Genomic DNA, 14303 nt, shown 5'->3' with positions numbered 1-14303 from the left:
TTATCTGACAATTAAATTACATTAATAACATTCCTCTGTTAATTTATTATATTCTAATTATATATTGAGAATAATATATATTTTTTAAATTTTATTCTTAAATTTATTTAAATTTTCAATATTATTTTTAGTTTAAAAAGAAAATTAAATTTATTGATAAAAACCTAGTGAAACCTAATCTGACATAACCTAACCTCATCTAATCTAACCTAACCTCACCTAACCTAAGAAACTTAATCCAATTTTACCTAACCTAACCTTTGAAACTTTATATCGATTTTCAATATCATATGAGACGAGTATTAATTAAATACACCCATGTTCCATAATTAGGATTTCGGTGTATGAATATTCGTTTACCGTTTAATCAAGTGGTGTTCTTTCTTTTAATATCTGACAACTAAAACTACATTAATAACAGTTATCCCTCTATTAGTTCTATTGTACTCTGTACGGTTGATAAGTCATGGGACGATCGTAAATCTGTCGGCAGGAATTTACTGGCTAAGTTTGTCCATGCCAACCGTTAAATTCCTCAAACAGATCGGGATCCCTGTCCGTTTATAATTGAGTCACATGTGTTTTGCCTACGTTTAACACACTACTTTCTAAACATTTAAGGAACACACATAGACACAAGGCCATCAAACAAAACGTGTCCTAAACAAGGCTATCGCTATCACGACACACTCTCTCTCTCAACCTCTTCCGAAAGCTACATACCTTTGTTTTCTATACAGATCATGCGGTGGTGGGAATTCGGCCAAACACACAAACAAGTTAACATCAATTATTTACAAGTTTGTTACGGCTACGTGACATGTTTCGGTTTTGGTGATAATGTGTGTGATTAAAAAGGTTCGGTAATTTTTTATGCGATCGCGGCTCCGGGCCCGCAGTTAATTGGGGAAGCACCGATGCCTATCAGGGATTGCGAACCGCCAACAATTGTTCAGATTTAATCTATGCGTTACACGTGAAACCAATTTATTTTTTCTGCAATAACGTTTTATTTTTTTTATGATTGAATATATTTAAATTAAACCACAATTTTATGTGTGACGGTATTGCCAATTTATTTGTTAAAACTTTTTTATTCAATAAAAGCTAATTTTAAATCTGTTGTAATCTCTATTTAACTGTCGCGTTTTATTATTTAAATTTCAAATTCAAAATTAATGCTATTTATTAATAAATGTTTTGATGTTTATTTAATTAAATTTATGACATCGGCGGGAAAACTTTATTAAAATTTAAAGATAAACGTGTTTATAAATTATTTGGTGATATAAAAGCTAAATAAAAAATAAATTTTGTGTATTGACATATTTTTTCTTTCGTAAAATTTTAAGCGAAATATGAACTTAAAAGAAACAGCCTCAATTAAGTATTATAAATAGTGCATCCATTACACAAAAACTGTAATATAGCAAAGATGGTGAAAATTGGAAACAAAATACAAAATGAACCGAAACAATACATAATAATCTGAAACTGACCTTTTAAAAGCATGTAAAATTATTAAATAATTTATTATTTAAAGCTTCACTTTATGATGTTAATTGTACAGCTTTTAATATTATTTGCAGCGTAACATCATTTAAAGCACATTAAAAATGTAATAGTAGAACATATTTATACAAGAGTAAATTCACATAAACAGTGTAAAAATAGAATGTTGCTGTGAAAAGCTCATTATTCACAAAGCTGAATGAACAAGTGTTGCCTGGCTTTTCCATGCGGTTTTTGTTAAATTATATGAACGATGTTTTATTTTAAAACACGTTTTCCACATTAAAAGTTAACGGACTGAAAGTTTTATCAGAACGATTACAGATGTTTGTGAAAACATAGTGTTCCTTTAATGTTTATTTTATTGCCAGCTTTATTGTTGGTCTTCTTATCTAAATCGAGACCCCGAAACAAAAATTAAACGCGGTTAGTTTTAAGTTTGTGTTAATGATTGAAGTTTTTTGTAGATTTTGAAACTGGAAACAAGACAATTTTTTGTTTCATCAAAGTAAAAAAGTAGGAAGATAATTATAAAAATAGGAATTGCGATTAACATGCTTTGTTTAAAAACATTTTATTCATATTAGTCCCAAATTAAATTATGGTGGATGCGCCAAATTAATAGAATGGAAATTCAACAATAAATTTTCAGTAAATTTAAATAAAGGTGAATTCGCTCGAAGCAAAATTTAAATATACTTATTTATAATACCATATATTCATATTTTATGATTTTTAAACTGGAATTTTATTTTTATTATATTTATATTATAGATTGTAAATCTATTCGAAGGGATTTTAAAATGCAATAAAGAATATAGATATATGAAAAGATAAAAGAAAATATAAAACTTAAAATTAATGAGGATATACCAATATTTAACGTAATAAACCCAATACTAAGAAGTACAAAAAACAAAGAAATTTATAATGATCTAAAAACAAACACTGATTTATAAATTTCATCTTGTTTATCTATTAAATTATTTGCATCCAACAAACATTTTCAGTCACTTTTGGCAGCTGATTAATTTTTTTCAACATTAAATAATTTCAGACTTACATTTTTAATCGATATATTATTCAATTACAAACAATCCATACCCTAACTGGATAAAAAATGAAAATGTTTATATTTCGTTTTTAAACCTATGAAAAATGGTTAATTAAAAATTCTCTAAACAATCAATTGTATGATTAGTAATTTAAATAGTTATCTGTTTACTGAAAATGTTCAATTGAAGTCACGTTACACAACGAGATTGCATTTAATTAATGTCTGTACACAGTTCACTTAAGAGCATTTCAGAGAGTTGTTAATAGGCTTTAGAGACAATACAAATGACTTAATTATGTCAAAAAATCAACGCATTGCTACAAAAGTACAATGGAAATGGAACGAATGTCTCAATTAATTCATTGAGACTTACAATGTCAATATTTGATTTTCTTTCTAGATAAGGTCAAAGCGATGAACAACGTGAAAAGTTTGACCAACACATGACTGAAATCGAAAGAAGATATAAAAGCTTCAGGGATGAACAAATGTTATGCCGGTGATTTCTTATATGAATAGAATCGAACGAGAGAAAACGTAAAATTTAAAATCGAAGCTCTTAAAACAGTTCAAATATATGAAACATAAAAATTTTTGTTTATTTTTCCTTCCTTCATAACATTTCCATTTCCTATACCGAGTTTACCAAACCTTGAAAATCTTGTGACTGAATAAACTAACGTCTAAAAATATAAAATTTATATTGGAATTATTTGTTGAAAAGAATTACTCAAACAGTGAAAGTAAGTGAATTTGCTACAGCTCCAACTTTTCCGATTAAAACAAATTTAGTACCGATTCATAATTTACTCACGATTTTTAATAAAATATTCATCTTGTTTTTAATATTAAATATTAAGTAGAATAATATATCGAAAAATTTGTTTTTATATAGATGAATATAATAATGTTCAGCCCATTCAATATTACTCTAAAAACATATAAGAGAAAATATTTGGTTCGTTTTAAATTGGCTTTTATAGTCCTTACTATAAGTTCAAAATCCTAAAATGGTACAATTCTGTTTCGGCGCCTTCCCCATTATTTGAAATGAGAAATTATTTTAACAAACTCCTATTGAATTTTAATATTTATTTATAAATTTATGTCCCAATATTAATTAGAAAATTGTAAACAATCCCCCAACTTCAAATGTTAATGGAAGTTAAATGATGCCTCTTCTGCTTAGTTTTTGAAAATAGAAATTCATTTAGAGAATATATTGGAGCTGTGACATATCAACAACACGTTTGATGAAAAATTTATTAGTACACAATGTGGTGTCCTTAACAAACCTTATTTTTGTAGCATCAATCCATGTTTTCATAAAATTTACTGCATTAAATCAATAATAGTTGTTTATTCAATTGTTTACATTGTTCGTATATTCCAACGTGTGAAACGTTTCAAACATATCAAAACGTTTGAAAGGCAAACACGCTCTTTAAACAACACCCGGATACATTCCCATTCACTCTTTCCGCAATTCCGCACCAATAAAACATCCTTGTGCCACATCGCATAGATCGCCGATAGGTAAATCCGTCATTAACCATTTTTTCAAGCGGCCGCAAGCTTCGGCCGGCAGTTTTATGAAATCGTGTCAAGGCCCTGTCAAGTTTTCCCATCAGCGATAATCGATGGGGTTCGCAATACAATGCTAATGCAATTTTTGTGTGCCCAAATCAAAAAACAATTGGATTCGTCGTGTTATTATCGGCTGCAACGTGGGGTTTTCAAGGTTGATGGAAATGCGGACTGTTGCTATTTTTGGAATGCGTCGTAAAATGAATATTTCCGTCGGTAAAATAAATCTGGCCCGTTTCAACAACACAGTAAATCTCAAATGACATTAAATATTGAACGAATTTATGCCCATGCCATTGGGAATTAGTTTTATTTAAACAACAGGACAGTAAAATGGAATAATTAAGTAGCTATAAAGCCGAACGAAACGTGATCGAATCCTGCGTTTTTGCATTCATTTTTCCAGTCCTGCTGGATATTAATACACTGAAATCACGAACACAATATTATTATTACTATTATTATTGTTTGCCTGTTTCAAGAAATGAAATCCAGATTTGTTATTGATGGTTGTAATTACTCTTTTACAAAGTAGAAAACGTAAGTTAAACTTTTAATCGCCGTCACCTTGACCCAGATGCACCATTTTAACGATGCGTTATTCAATTATACTTGACACCTGGCAAATTAACTTTTTTAATTCTTATTTGTGCTGCAGTTAAGTACAGAGCATTAAAATAATTATTTATTATGTATTTAGTAAACAATTGTGGATTTATTATACTTTTTATTGTAATATGCACTGTAATCCATTTAAAATAGAATAACTTTTACATTTATAACTCGATTTCAATGATTAGCTCAAAGGATAAATCAATCAATAAGTAACAGACATAATTAAATTAATTGAAATAAATAAAATAAATGAAATAAATAAAATTAATAAAATAATAAATATAATAAATAAAGTAAATAAAATAAATAAATAAAATAAACAAAATAAATAAAATAAATAAAATAAATAAAATAAATAAAATAAATAAAATAAATAAAATAAATAAAATAAATAAAATAAATAAAATAAATAAAATAAATAAAATAAATAAAATAAATAAAATAAATAAAATAAATAAAATAAATAAAATAAATAAAATAAATAAAATAAATAAAATAAATAAAATAAATAAAATAAATAAAATAAATAAAATAAATAAAATAAATAAAATAAATAAAATAAATAAAATAAATAAAATAAAATAAATAAAATAAATAAAATAAATAAAATAAATAAAATAAATAAAATAAATAAAATAAATAAAATAAATAAAATAAATAAAATAAATAAAATAAATAAAATAAATAAAATAAATTAAATAAATAAAATAAATAAAATAAATAAAATAAATAAAATAAATAAAATAAATAAAATAAATAAAATAAATTAAATAAAATAAATAAAATAAATAAAATAAATAAAATAAATAAAATAAATAAAATAAATAAAACAAATAATAAATAAAATAAATAAAATAAAATAATAAATAAAATAAAATAAATAAATAAAATAAAATAAAAAAATAGGAAAATAAATAAATAAATAAATTAAATAAGATAAAATAAATAAAATAAATAAAATAAATAAAATACTGGGCTCCGCTGTAGATGAAAAAATATATATAGTACAAAATTTATAAAAATAAATTACAAATAATGCTTAATAAAGAAATTTATTTCGTATATTGCAATAATTTTGTGTAATTTAAGATTTATTATACTTTTTTAAAACAGTATATTATTATAAAAACTGTTAATTATTAAAACCATTTTATAAAGTACATCATAATAAAGATAAAAATGCGAATTTACAACGTCCATTTGGAAAATACGAATAATAATTTTACATTTATTTCTATGTATAAATAACTTTTTAAAACCCCATTTTCGTCCATTTATCTTTTACAGCAAACACACAAAACAAGAATAGTATGATGAATAACACTCATCATTCTTTTCTCAAACTACCATTAAATGTCAAATACGATTACGGATAAAAGCAATAAATATTTCAACGTTTAACATCCAAAGGTTTTCAGGTCATCAGTCGGTAAAACACTTATATGTACTTGTATGTTATTATTCAACACAAACAAAGCAACAATTTAATCAATAATTAATCACTTATTATGTTGTATTTATTTAAATACAGCAACAACCTTTTATAATTATGATAAATTAAAAATTATAGTAGACTATAATCTGATAACAATTATTATTTAGAAAAATCTTTATACACGAAATAATCAATTTCCATTAAAGAAAATTAAATTAAAATTCATGAAGCACATGATAATTACAATAATTGTACGCCCTGCCTGAATACTAGGACGTTTTTAATAAACCGTTAGAAATGTACTAGAACACTTTTATGCCTACAAATGAACCGAAATTAAAACCACCATCAATCATGACTATTGCTCATTATGAGTCTCGATGAACAAAAAGGACAAATTGAGACGGAAACTTTGGATTATTAATTTTTTTATTTTAACGTGACGTCAGAAAAGTTTTTTTCCTTAAAAAAATGTGACGATCAATGTTTTACCTCCATCCAAAATACTTAAACACCAGGTATTACAAAAAGAGGGTATGCTGAAGAAGAATAATGGTTAAAAGGTTAAATGATGAAATATAACTACTGTAGTATAAGGAAGCGTAAGGAAGCAAAAAACCATTACAAGAAGGAGGAAATGTACAGCACTTTATTACACTACACGTCTTCACCATTACTATTAATGATAATCGCAAAGATGAACGACCTAATGGAGAATAAATAGATCAATACTACTTCAAGTAATGACAAATGCTTGGAATTAAACTAGTGTAAGTGCCTAAAGTAAACATGGAAAAAAAAATTAATTTAAAACTTTTTCAACTTTATTTTATTGTCATTTCAACAATTCAACCTAAATCATTCCACTATTTTTACCTGAACCGAAACAGTGTGAGTGTAAATGTGAGTGTCATATGTGGAAATAATAAATTTCAATTGTCTGAAATGTAATGCTCAAAAAGCAATGAAGAACGGAAATCTAATATTAATCGACAGGACATATCAGTCGATTAATTATCAGACGTCGGTATAAATGAAATAGAGGGGAAAGAATAAAATGGAAACCGAAACAGTGTACTCAAGCGTCAATTCTCAAACTTGCATTCTACGTTTGTACGTTGTCATTGATTATGAACATGTTTCGAATGGACAGTTTAGTTTAATTTTAACGTTTATTTCTGAGACAATTTATTTCTCTGACCTACTTTTAACACATTTCTATTGTTATCGTTATTGTTTTATTTGATTTACAAGTATATTTCTAAAATTTAATGTCATATAAACTTGATTTGCTATGTCCAAGACATAAATCTTATCAAAATCCAAAATAAATATATCAAGTAAATTTGATTTTTGTTGGAAGGTAAACCAAAAGCTGATATAAGAAATTTCAAATTCAAATACCAAATCTGTTGGGTATCGATCACGAGTCAACACCGCAAAAAAACTGGGAAATCCTTCGAACCGGAAGCGCTTCATGAATGCGAAAAAACTTTCAAGAGCAAGGCCGCCGTTCGGGGATGAACGAACCGAGATTCCGGTCCCGAAATCTAAATACCCCTTTAAGTCGTTCCTTATTCAAATGTGTCAGACATCATAAGCCCCATTTTCCCGGGGGATATTACTGGAAAAATATCATACGTCAACCGATTTCCAGACCGAATCCAGACGTGTTTTACGTTCGATCGTAACTCACACGCGAATTATTAATAAAATCGCCGTAGAACATCACGTCTTTATTAGAACGAAATTAAATTGTTTTCGAACAAAAGCGCCGGAAGAAATACGATAGTTGCTGAAAGAGGGAATTACCAGCTCTTAAATTGATCCCAGAGACCATTAAATAAAATAAGAGAGGACGTTGTGGTTGTTACAAAAGGGAATCTTTGGGAATTTGGCATTGGAACTGATTCAATTCTAACAGTAACTCTGTTAAACAACTCAACAGTTACAAAAATTATTATATCAAAAGCAAATTAAACTAACCCTTTTGTTCAAGATCACGAAACGTACACACTTAACAAACTGTTACCCTTTAAGAGTTTGAGAACCGACGCCTCGCATGTCTATAAAGAGGATGCACACAGGAAGGTTACTCACTGTTTTTCTTGTAAAGTAATATTTCGAATTGGTCGTAAAGCTGCTGCTCGAGGACCTGATCAACCCTGCCGATGGTTTCCTTGTCGGTCAGTTCGCCGAACATGAATGAGCAACGGCACGACTTTTGCATCACTTCCGCCCTGTTGTAGCCAGAGATCTTGCAGAACGATTCGTTGCAATAGACTATCGGATAGTCCACGATCTGTGCGTTGGCCAACAGGAAACTGCTGTCCGCTGAAAATTAACAACAAAACACTGAACTCAATGAAATGAAACACTGAAATAAATGCATTAAATTATGTTGCCTATGGTTATAGAACTTAATTAATATATGTGATCATTGAAATGTATTTAAACTGTTTCTCAGCACCAATTTTAATTACCCGGATTAAAATGTCAAAAGCTGAACTAATTAAAATATTTATGAAGCATCGCCACGTTAAATATTAATTTACCCTATTAACTTTGCCTACAAATATTTAATTAAATACTAGTCAATTAAAAAAATTGTACAAAACTAATTAACTTAAATAACCGTTGAGTTAACAATTTAGATGTATCTACTGTTTTCAATTAATTATTTATTTATACTAATGAGTCTATAAAACATGGAAATACGAATTGGAAATTGTGCAGGTTTGAACACTTGCTACAAATTAATTCGATTTACCCAAACCGTTTTAAAATTCAATTTCGTGAATTATTTTCTGATTTGCCAACACTAATTGCTCAAAAAATTAAATTATTCAAAAAACAATTAAATCATTCAAAAAATTAACACACGAAACGAAACGAAACTTTAAAACCTCACTGAAAAAATAATCATTCAGTAAATCAATTGGAGTTCGACCAGTGACGTTATTAATATGTTTACATTAAATGTGGGTTAGTTCCATAATTGACAACCCTGAATTGATTTTTCCACGTATTGTGAGGTCAATCTTACACTGCCTACCCAGAAATGAAAACAATTCCACGAACGCAACCTTTATTTATACGGTCCATTAGCATTCAACCACTAATTACTTGTGTCCTTTTAATTGCCAAATTATTAAGTTATAAAAAGGTGGCGAATTTTTTCGTATACTTTTAATTGAAAGACAAAAATGTCAACTCAAAGGTCAAAATAAAACCGCATTAATTATTGAATATTGTTTATATAATTCGTTATAATAATTAAATTATACATTATCACAATTTTTATTAAGTTATAGCCATTAGTATATGTAATATATCTCTATAATTAAAAATTTAATAATAGCAATCATAAAAATAAAATTACTAGTAATTTATACGGATACATTATTTCATTTATGCACAGTGCACGATAAACTTAATATCCCCTAGTTGATTTACGAAGTGTACATTTTCAGCATAAACAGCGTTAAATTTGCTTTACCCTTGACCAAGTGGATGCGTGACTGTGCGGAACGTACACGATATACGCCTATTAAGAATTTTTGCCAGTCCCAAACGAATTTACAGCGCGGCTGATCGATACTACGAGAAAACGCGTTTTTCTGCATTATGTCGAAAGTAAACAATGGGGTTGGTTGATCAAAACGATTTAGATTCAGATTCGTAACAGGCATGCTTTCGGGTAGTAAGTTTCATAATACATAAATCTACGATTGATTCTACAGATAAAGAATGTGAATTTGCAACAAAAAATGTTTGATTGTTGAAAAGCTCATTATAAATAAAGACTTTTCCAAATTCTTAGATTCTTTATTTTTTCTCAAATTCTGGAATACTTTGGATTCATATGATTCTTTGGATATACCTTAGATTTCTTAAATTCCTTAGATTACTTAAATTACTTAGATTTCTTAGATTCTTTAGATTCCTTAGATATATTTGATTCCATAGATTTCTTAGATTCCTTAAATGTCTTAGATTTCTTAGATTCCTTAGATTCCTTAGATTCCTTAGATACCTTTGATTTCTTAGAACCCTTAGATTCCCTAGATTTCTTAGATTCCTTAGATGTCTTAGATTTCTTGGATTCCTTAGATTCATTAGATTTCTTAAATTCCTTAGATTCCCTAGATTCCTTAGATTCCTTAAATACCTTTGATTCCTAAGATTTCTTAGATTCCTTAAATTCTTTAGCTTCCCTAGATTCCTTAGATTCCTTAGATGTCTTAGATTTCTTAGATTCTTTAGATTCCTGTGATTCTTTTGATTCCTTTGATTTTTTAGATTCCTTAGATACATTAGATTTATTAGTTTCCTTAGAATTCTTAGATTCTCAGATTTCTTGAATTCCTTAGATTTCTTAGATTCCTCATGTTTCTAAGATTTCTTAGATCCCTTAGATTTCTTAAATTCCCTAGATTTCTTAGATGTCTTAGATTCCTTAGGTTCCTTAGATACATTTGATTCCTTAGATTCCTTAGATTTCTTAAATTCCTTAGATTCCCTAGATTTCTTAGATTCCTTAGATGTCTTAGATTTCTTAGATTCCTTAGATTCATTAGATTTCTTAAATTCCTTAGATTTCTTAGATTCTTTTGATTCCTTTGATTTTTTAGATTCCTTAGATTCCCTAGATTCCTTAGATTCCTTAGATACCTTAGATTTCTTAGAATTCTTAAATTCCTTAGATTTCTTAGATTCTTTAGATTCCTTTGATTCTTTTGATTCCTTTGATTTTTTAGATTCCTTAGATACCTTTGATTCCTTAAATTCCTTGGATTTCTTAGATTTCTTAAATTCCTTAGATTCCCTAGATTTCTTAGATTTCTTAGATGTCTTAGATTTCTTAGATTCCTTAGATTCATTAGATTTCTTAAATTCCTTAGATTTCATAGATTCTTTAGATTCCTTTGATTCTTTTGATTCCTTTGATTTTTTAGATTCCTTAGATTCCTTAGATACCTTTGATTCCTTAGATTCCTTAGATTTCTTAGATTTCTTAAATTCCTTAAATTCCCTAGATTTCTTAGATTCCTTAGATGTCTTAGATTTCTTAGATTCCTTAGATTCATTAGATTTCTTAAATTCCTTAAATTCCCTAGATTCCTTAGATTCCTTAGATACCTTTGATTCCTTAGATTTCTTAGATTCCTTAAATTCCTTAGATTCCCTAGATTCCTTAGATTCTTTAGATGTCTTAGATTTCTTAGATTCATTAGATTTCTTAAATTCCTTAGATTTCTTAAATTCTTTAGATTCCTTTGATTCCTTTGATTTTTTAGATTCCTTAGATTCCTTAGATACCTTTGATTCCTTAGATTTCTTAGATTTCTTAGATTTCTTAAATTCCTTAGATTCCCTAGATTTCTTAGATTCCTTAGATTCATTAGATTTCTTAAATTCCTTAGATTCCTTAAATACCTTTGATTCCTTAGATTTCTTAGATTTCTCAAATTCCTTAGATTCCTTAGATGCCTTAGATTTCTTAGATTCCTTAGATTCATTAGATTTCTTAAATTCCTTAAATTTCTTAGATTCTTTAGATTCCTGTGATTCTTTTGATTCCTTTGATTTTTTAGATTCCTTAGATACATTAGATTTATTAGATTCCTTTGAATTTTCAGATTCCCTAGATTTCTTAGATTCCTATATGTCTTAGATTTCTTACATTTCTTTGATTCCATAGATTCCTAAGAATTCCTTAGATCTATAGATTTCTTAGATTCCCGGAATTTTTTAGAATCCTTTTTTGACTTATTTATAAGTATATTATTTTTTTAGATGCATAAAATTATTTCAATTCATTATTTTGCCCCTTCAGTTTATTTAAAATACAAACGCAAAGCTAATAAAAGTTAATTACTTCATTTACCGTGTTTCAAGTACAACATTTAGCTTTATGTGTTTGCCCTTCTGGCGTGTTGATTTAATTACACATCACCGGTCCAATAACCGAAAGGAAGGCGCGTGAACGAAAGACGGGGAAAGAAATCGACAATATGGGTCGTTTTGTAGTAGTGTCGTTGCGTCCCCCGCGGCTAAAATTGCGAGAGCGGCACCTTCGCGTAAATATAGAAAAAGGGTTGCAGTAACCGATTGACCTTTCGTGCGGTAGACAAGGTCGGTAGCCGCGTTGAACCGATTATCTGAGAGCTGAACTTCCGTTTAGCATGGCTATCGCGAACCGAAAACACCTCGACGCTATGCCGAAGCGAAACTCGATAGAAATTAGAGTACGCGTCTGTGGCTTTGATTTATGGCGGCCAGTCGTTTGGATTAAGTGCCACGTGATGATTTCAAGTTGTACGATTTTCAGAAGATTTATCTAGTTTTCGCCAAAACCTATTTCTTATCGTTTATTTCCAATTGGTAGATATTTATCGCGTTGTTTCAGTTCGGCGATCGATTATCTGCTGAAAAATATTAAACAGCACAGAAATCACGATTGTTGAATAAATTGCGTGTCTTTTTATGGTCGATAAGATGAATGATGAAGTTTGTGGTTTTTGTGCGTGTTTTGAAACTGAATGTAATATTTATTTAAAGCACTACAATATTTGAAACTCTTGTCATCTGATAAAAAGCAAATGAACATATTTACAAAATAATAATTGAGATAAATATATATGTGTAGAATATCTTTATTTTTCTTTTACATGCTAACGAAATTATTTAAAAAAAATAAGAAAATTACTATTTTCTAACTAATTATAAATTTATTATGTTAATTCAAAAACGAAATTTGAACATAAAAAAATTCATAAAAAATATATTCACATTCATATTCATATTAGTTATTCATTACTCTTTACTCTTTACTCTTTACTCTTTACTCTTTACTCTTTACTCTTTACTCTTTACTCTTTACTCTTTACTCTTTACTCTTTACTCTTTACTCTTTACTCTTTACTCTTTACTCTTTACTCTTTACTCTTTACTCTTTACTCTTTACTCTTTACTCTTTACTCTTTACTCTTTACTCTTTACTCTTTACTCTTTACTCTTTACTCTTTACTCTTTACTCTTTACTCTTTACTCTTTACTCTTTACTCTTTACTCTTTACTCTTTACTCTTTACTCTTTACTCTTTACTCTTTACTCTTTACTCTTTACTCTTTACTCTTTACTCTTTACTCTTTACTCTTTACTCTTTACTCTACACTCTTTACTCTTCTACTCTCTAATCATTAATCATTACTCGTTACTCAAAATCTCAATATAAATTTTTATTATTAAATTATATGCTATTACTTTTATCAAACAAAAATCAAGAAATTAAATTGTATTATTTTTAGTTTTCAAAATAATAATTTAAACTATAAAAATAATTATTTGAACATCCCTTTAAAAACGGTAAATATTAAAAATAAGATATTTAGTAAATTAAGAAGAAAATCATCTTTTTAAACAGATGTTATTAGATATTAATTTAACAAAACAATCATCAAATTATGAAAAGATTATAACGATTCACCATATTCAGACGTATGGATTTTATAAACTAATATAATATACTTTATTAAAGAGAAAAATTGTTTGAATTTACGTGATCGTTTAATAATAAATTGGTTTCATACATTTAATCGATTTTATTATTGTCTATGGTAAATGCCATTGTTTCATTTACTGTTACGACTTATTTATTTCCCTCATTTTTATAACATAAATTTTAATTACCATAATAAATTTCTAAATATTTTCATTTATTATGCACGTATTGCCCTTAAATTAGAAACAATTAAATAATATGACATCCCTTGTTTTTCTCTTCTCGCCCTATTTTGCAGAGAGTTCCATTTTAGTACCAATTTAATTTCTTGTCCTGCGATCTTGAATAATTGGTTCGAGTAATGTTCTTTGTACAGCCAAAAAAAATTAATAATCCTTGAAAAATATGAAATTCCCCGTCGAACTAAAACCGTGGACAGAATAAAAATAAAGGGCGGACGTGTTATCAGTTACGCGACATAATAAATGCATTCCGTTTCGTGCCCGATTCACCAGCAGCGGCTCGATAAAATTAAATCAGATTTTCGTCTTATCAGACGAGGTGAAACGCGCCGCGAAAATCTGATTTAT

General features: G+C 27.9%; 2 protein-coding genes across 3 annotated transcripts in view; one reads left to right on the top strand and one right to left on the bottom strand.

The window, feature by feature from the left end:
• LOC109602506 (uncharacterized) overlaps positions 1-14303 on the top strand; it is a 181663-nt gene that overhangs the window by 128341 nt on the left and 39019 nt on the right. The window lies entirely within an intron of this gene.
• LOC109602497 (potassium voltage-gated channel protein eag-like) overlaps positions 1-14303 on the bottom strand; it is a 48633-nt gene that overhangs the window by 25088 nt on the left and 9242 nt on the right. For both annotated transcript variants that reach the window (XM_049969505.1, XM_049969506.1), the window contains exon 2: positions 8307-8540. In XM_049969505.1, the coding sequence (XP_049825462.1) occupies positions 8307-8540 (234 nt within the window). The remainder of the gene's footprint in view (positions 1-8306; positions 8541-14303) is intronic.

Source organism: Aethina tumida, chromosome 7, assembly GCF_024364675.1.
Source record: "Aethina tumida isolate Nest 87 chromosome 7, icAetTumi1.1, whole genome shotgun sequence".
Lineage (NCBI taxonomy): Eukaryota > Metazoa > Arthropoda > Insecta > Coleoptera > Nitidulidae > Aethina > Aethina tumida.
Note: the sequence above shows the minus strand (reverse complement) of the source record. Positions and strands in the feature narration are given on the sequence as shown.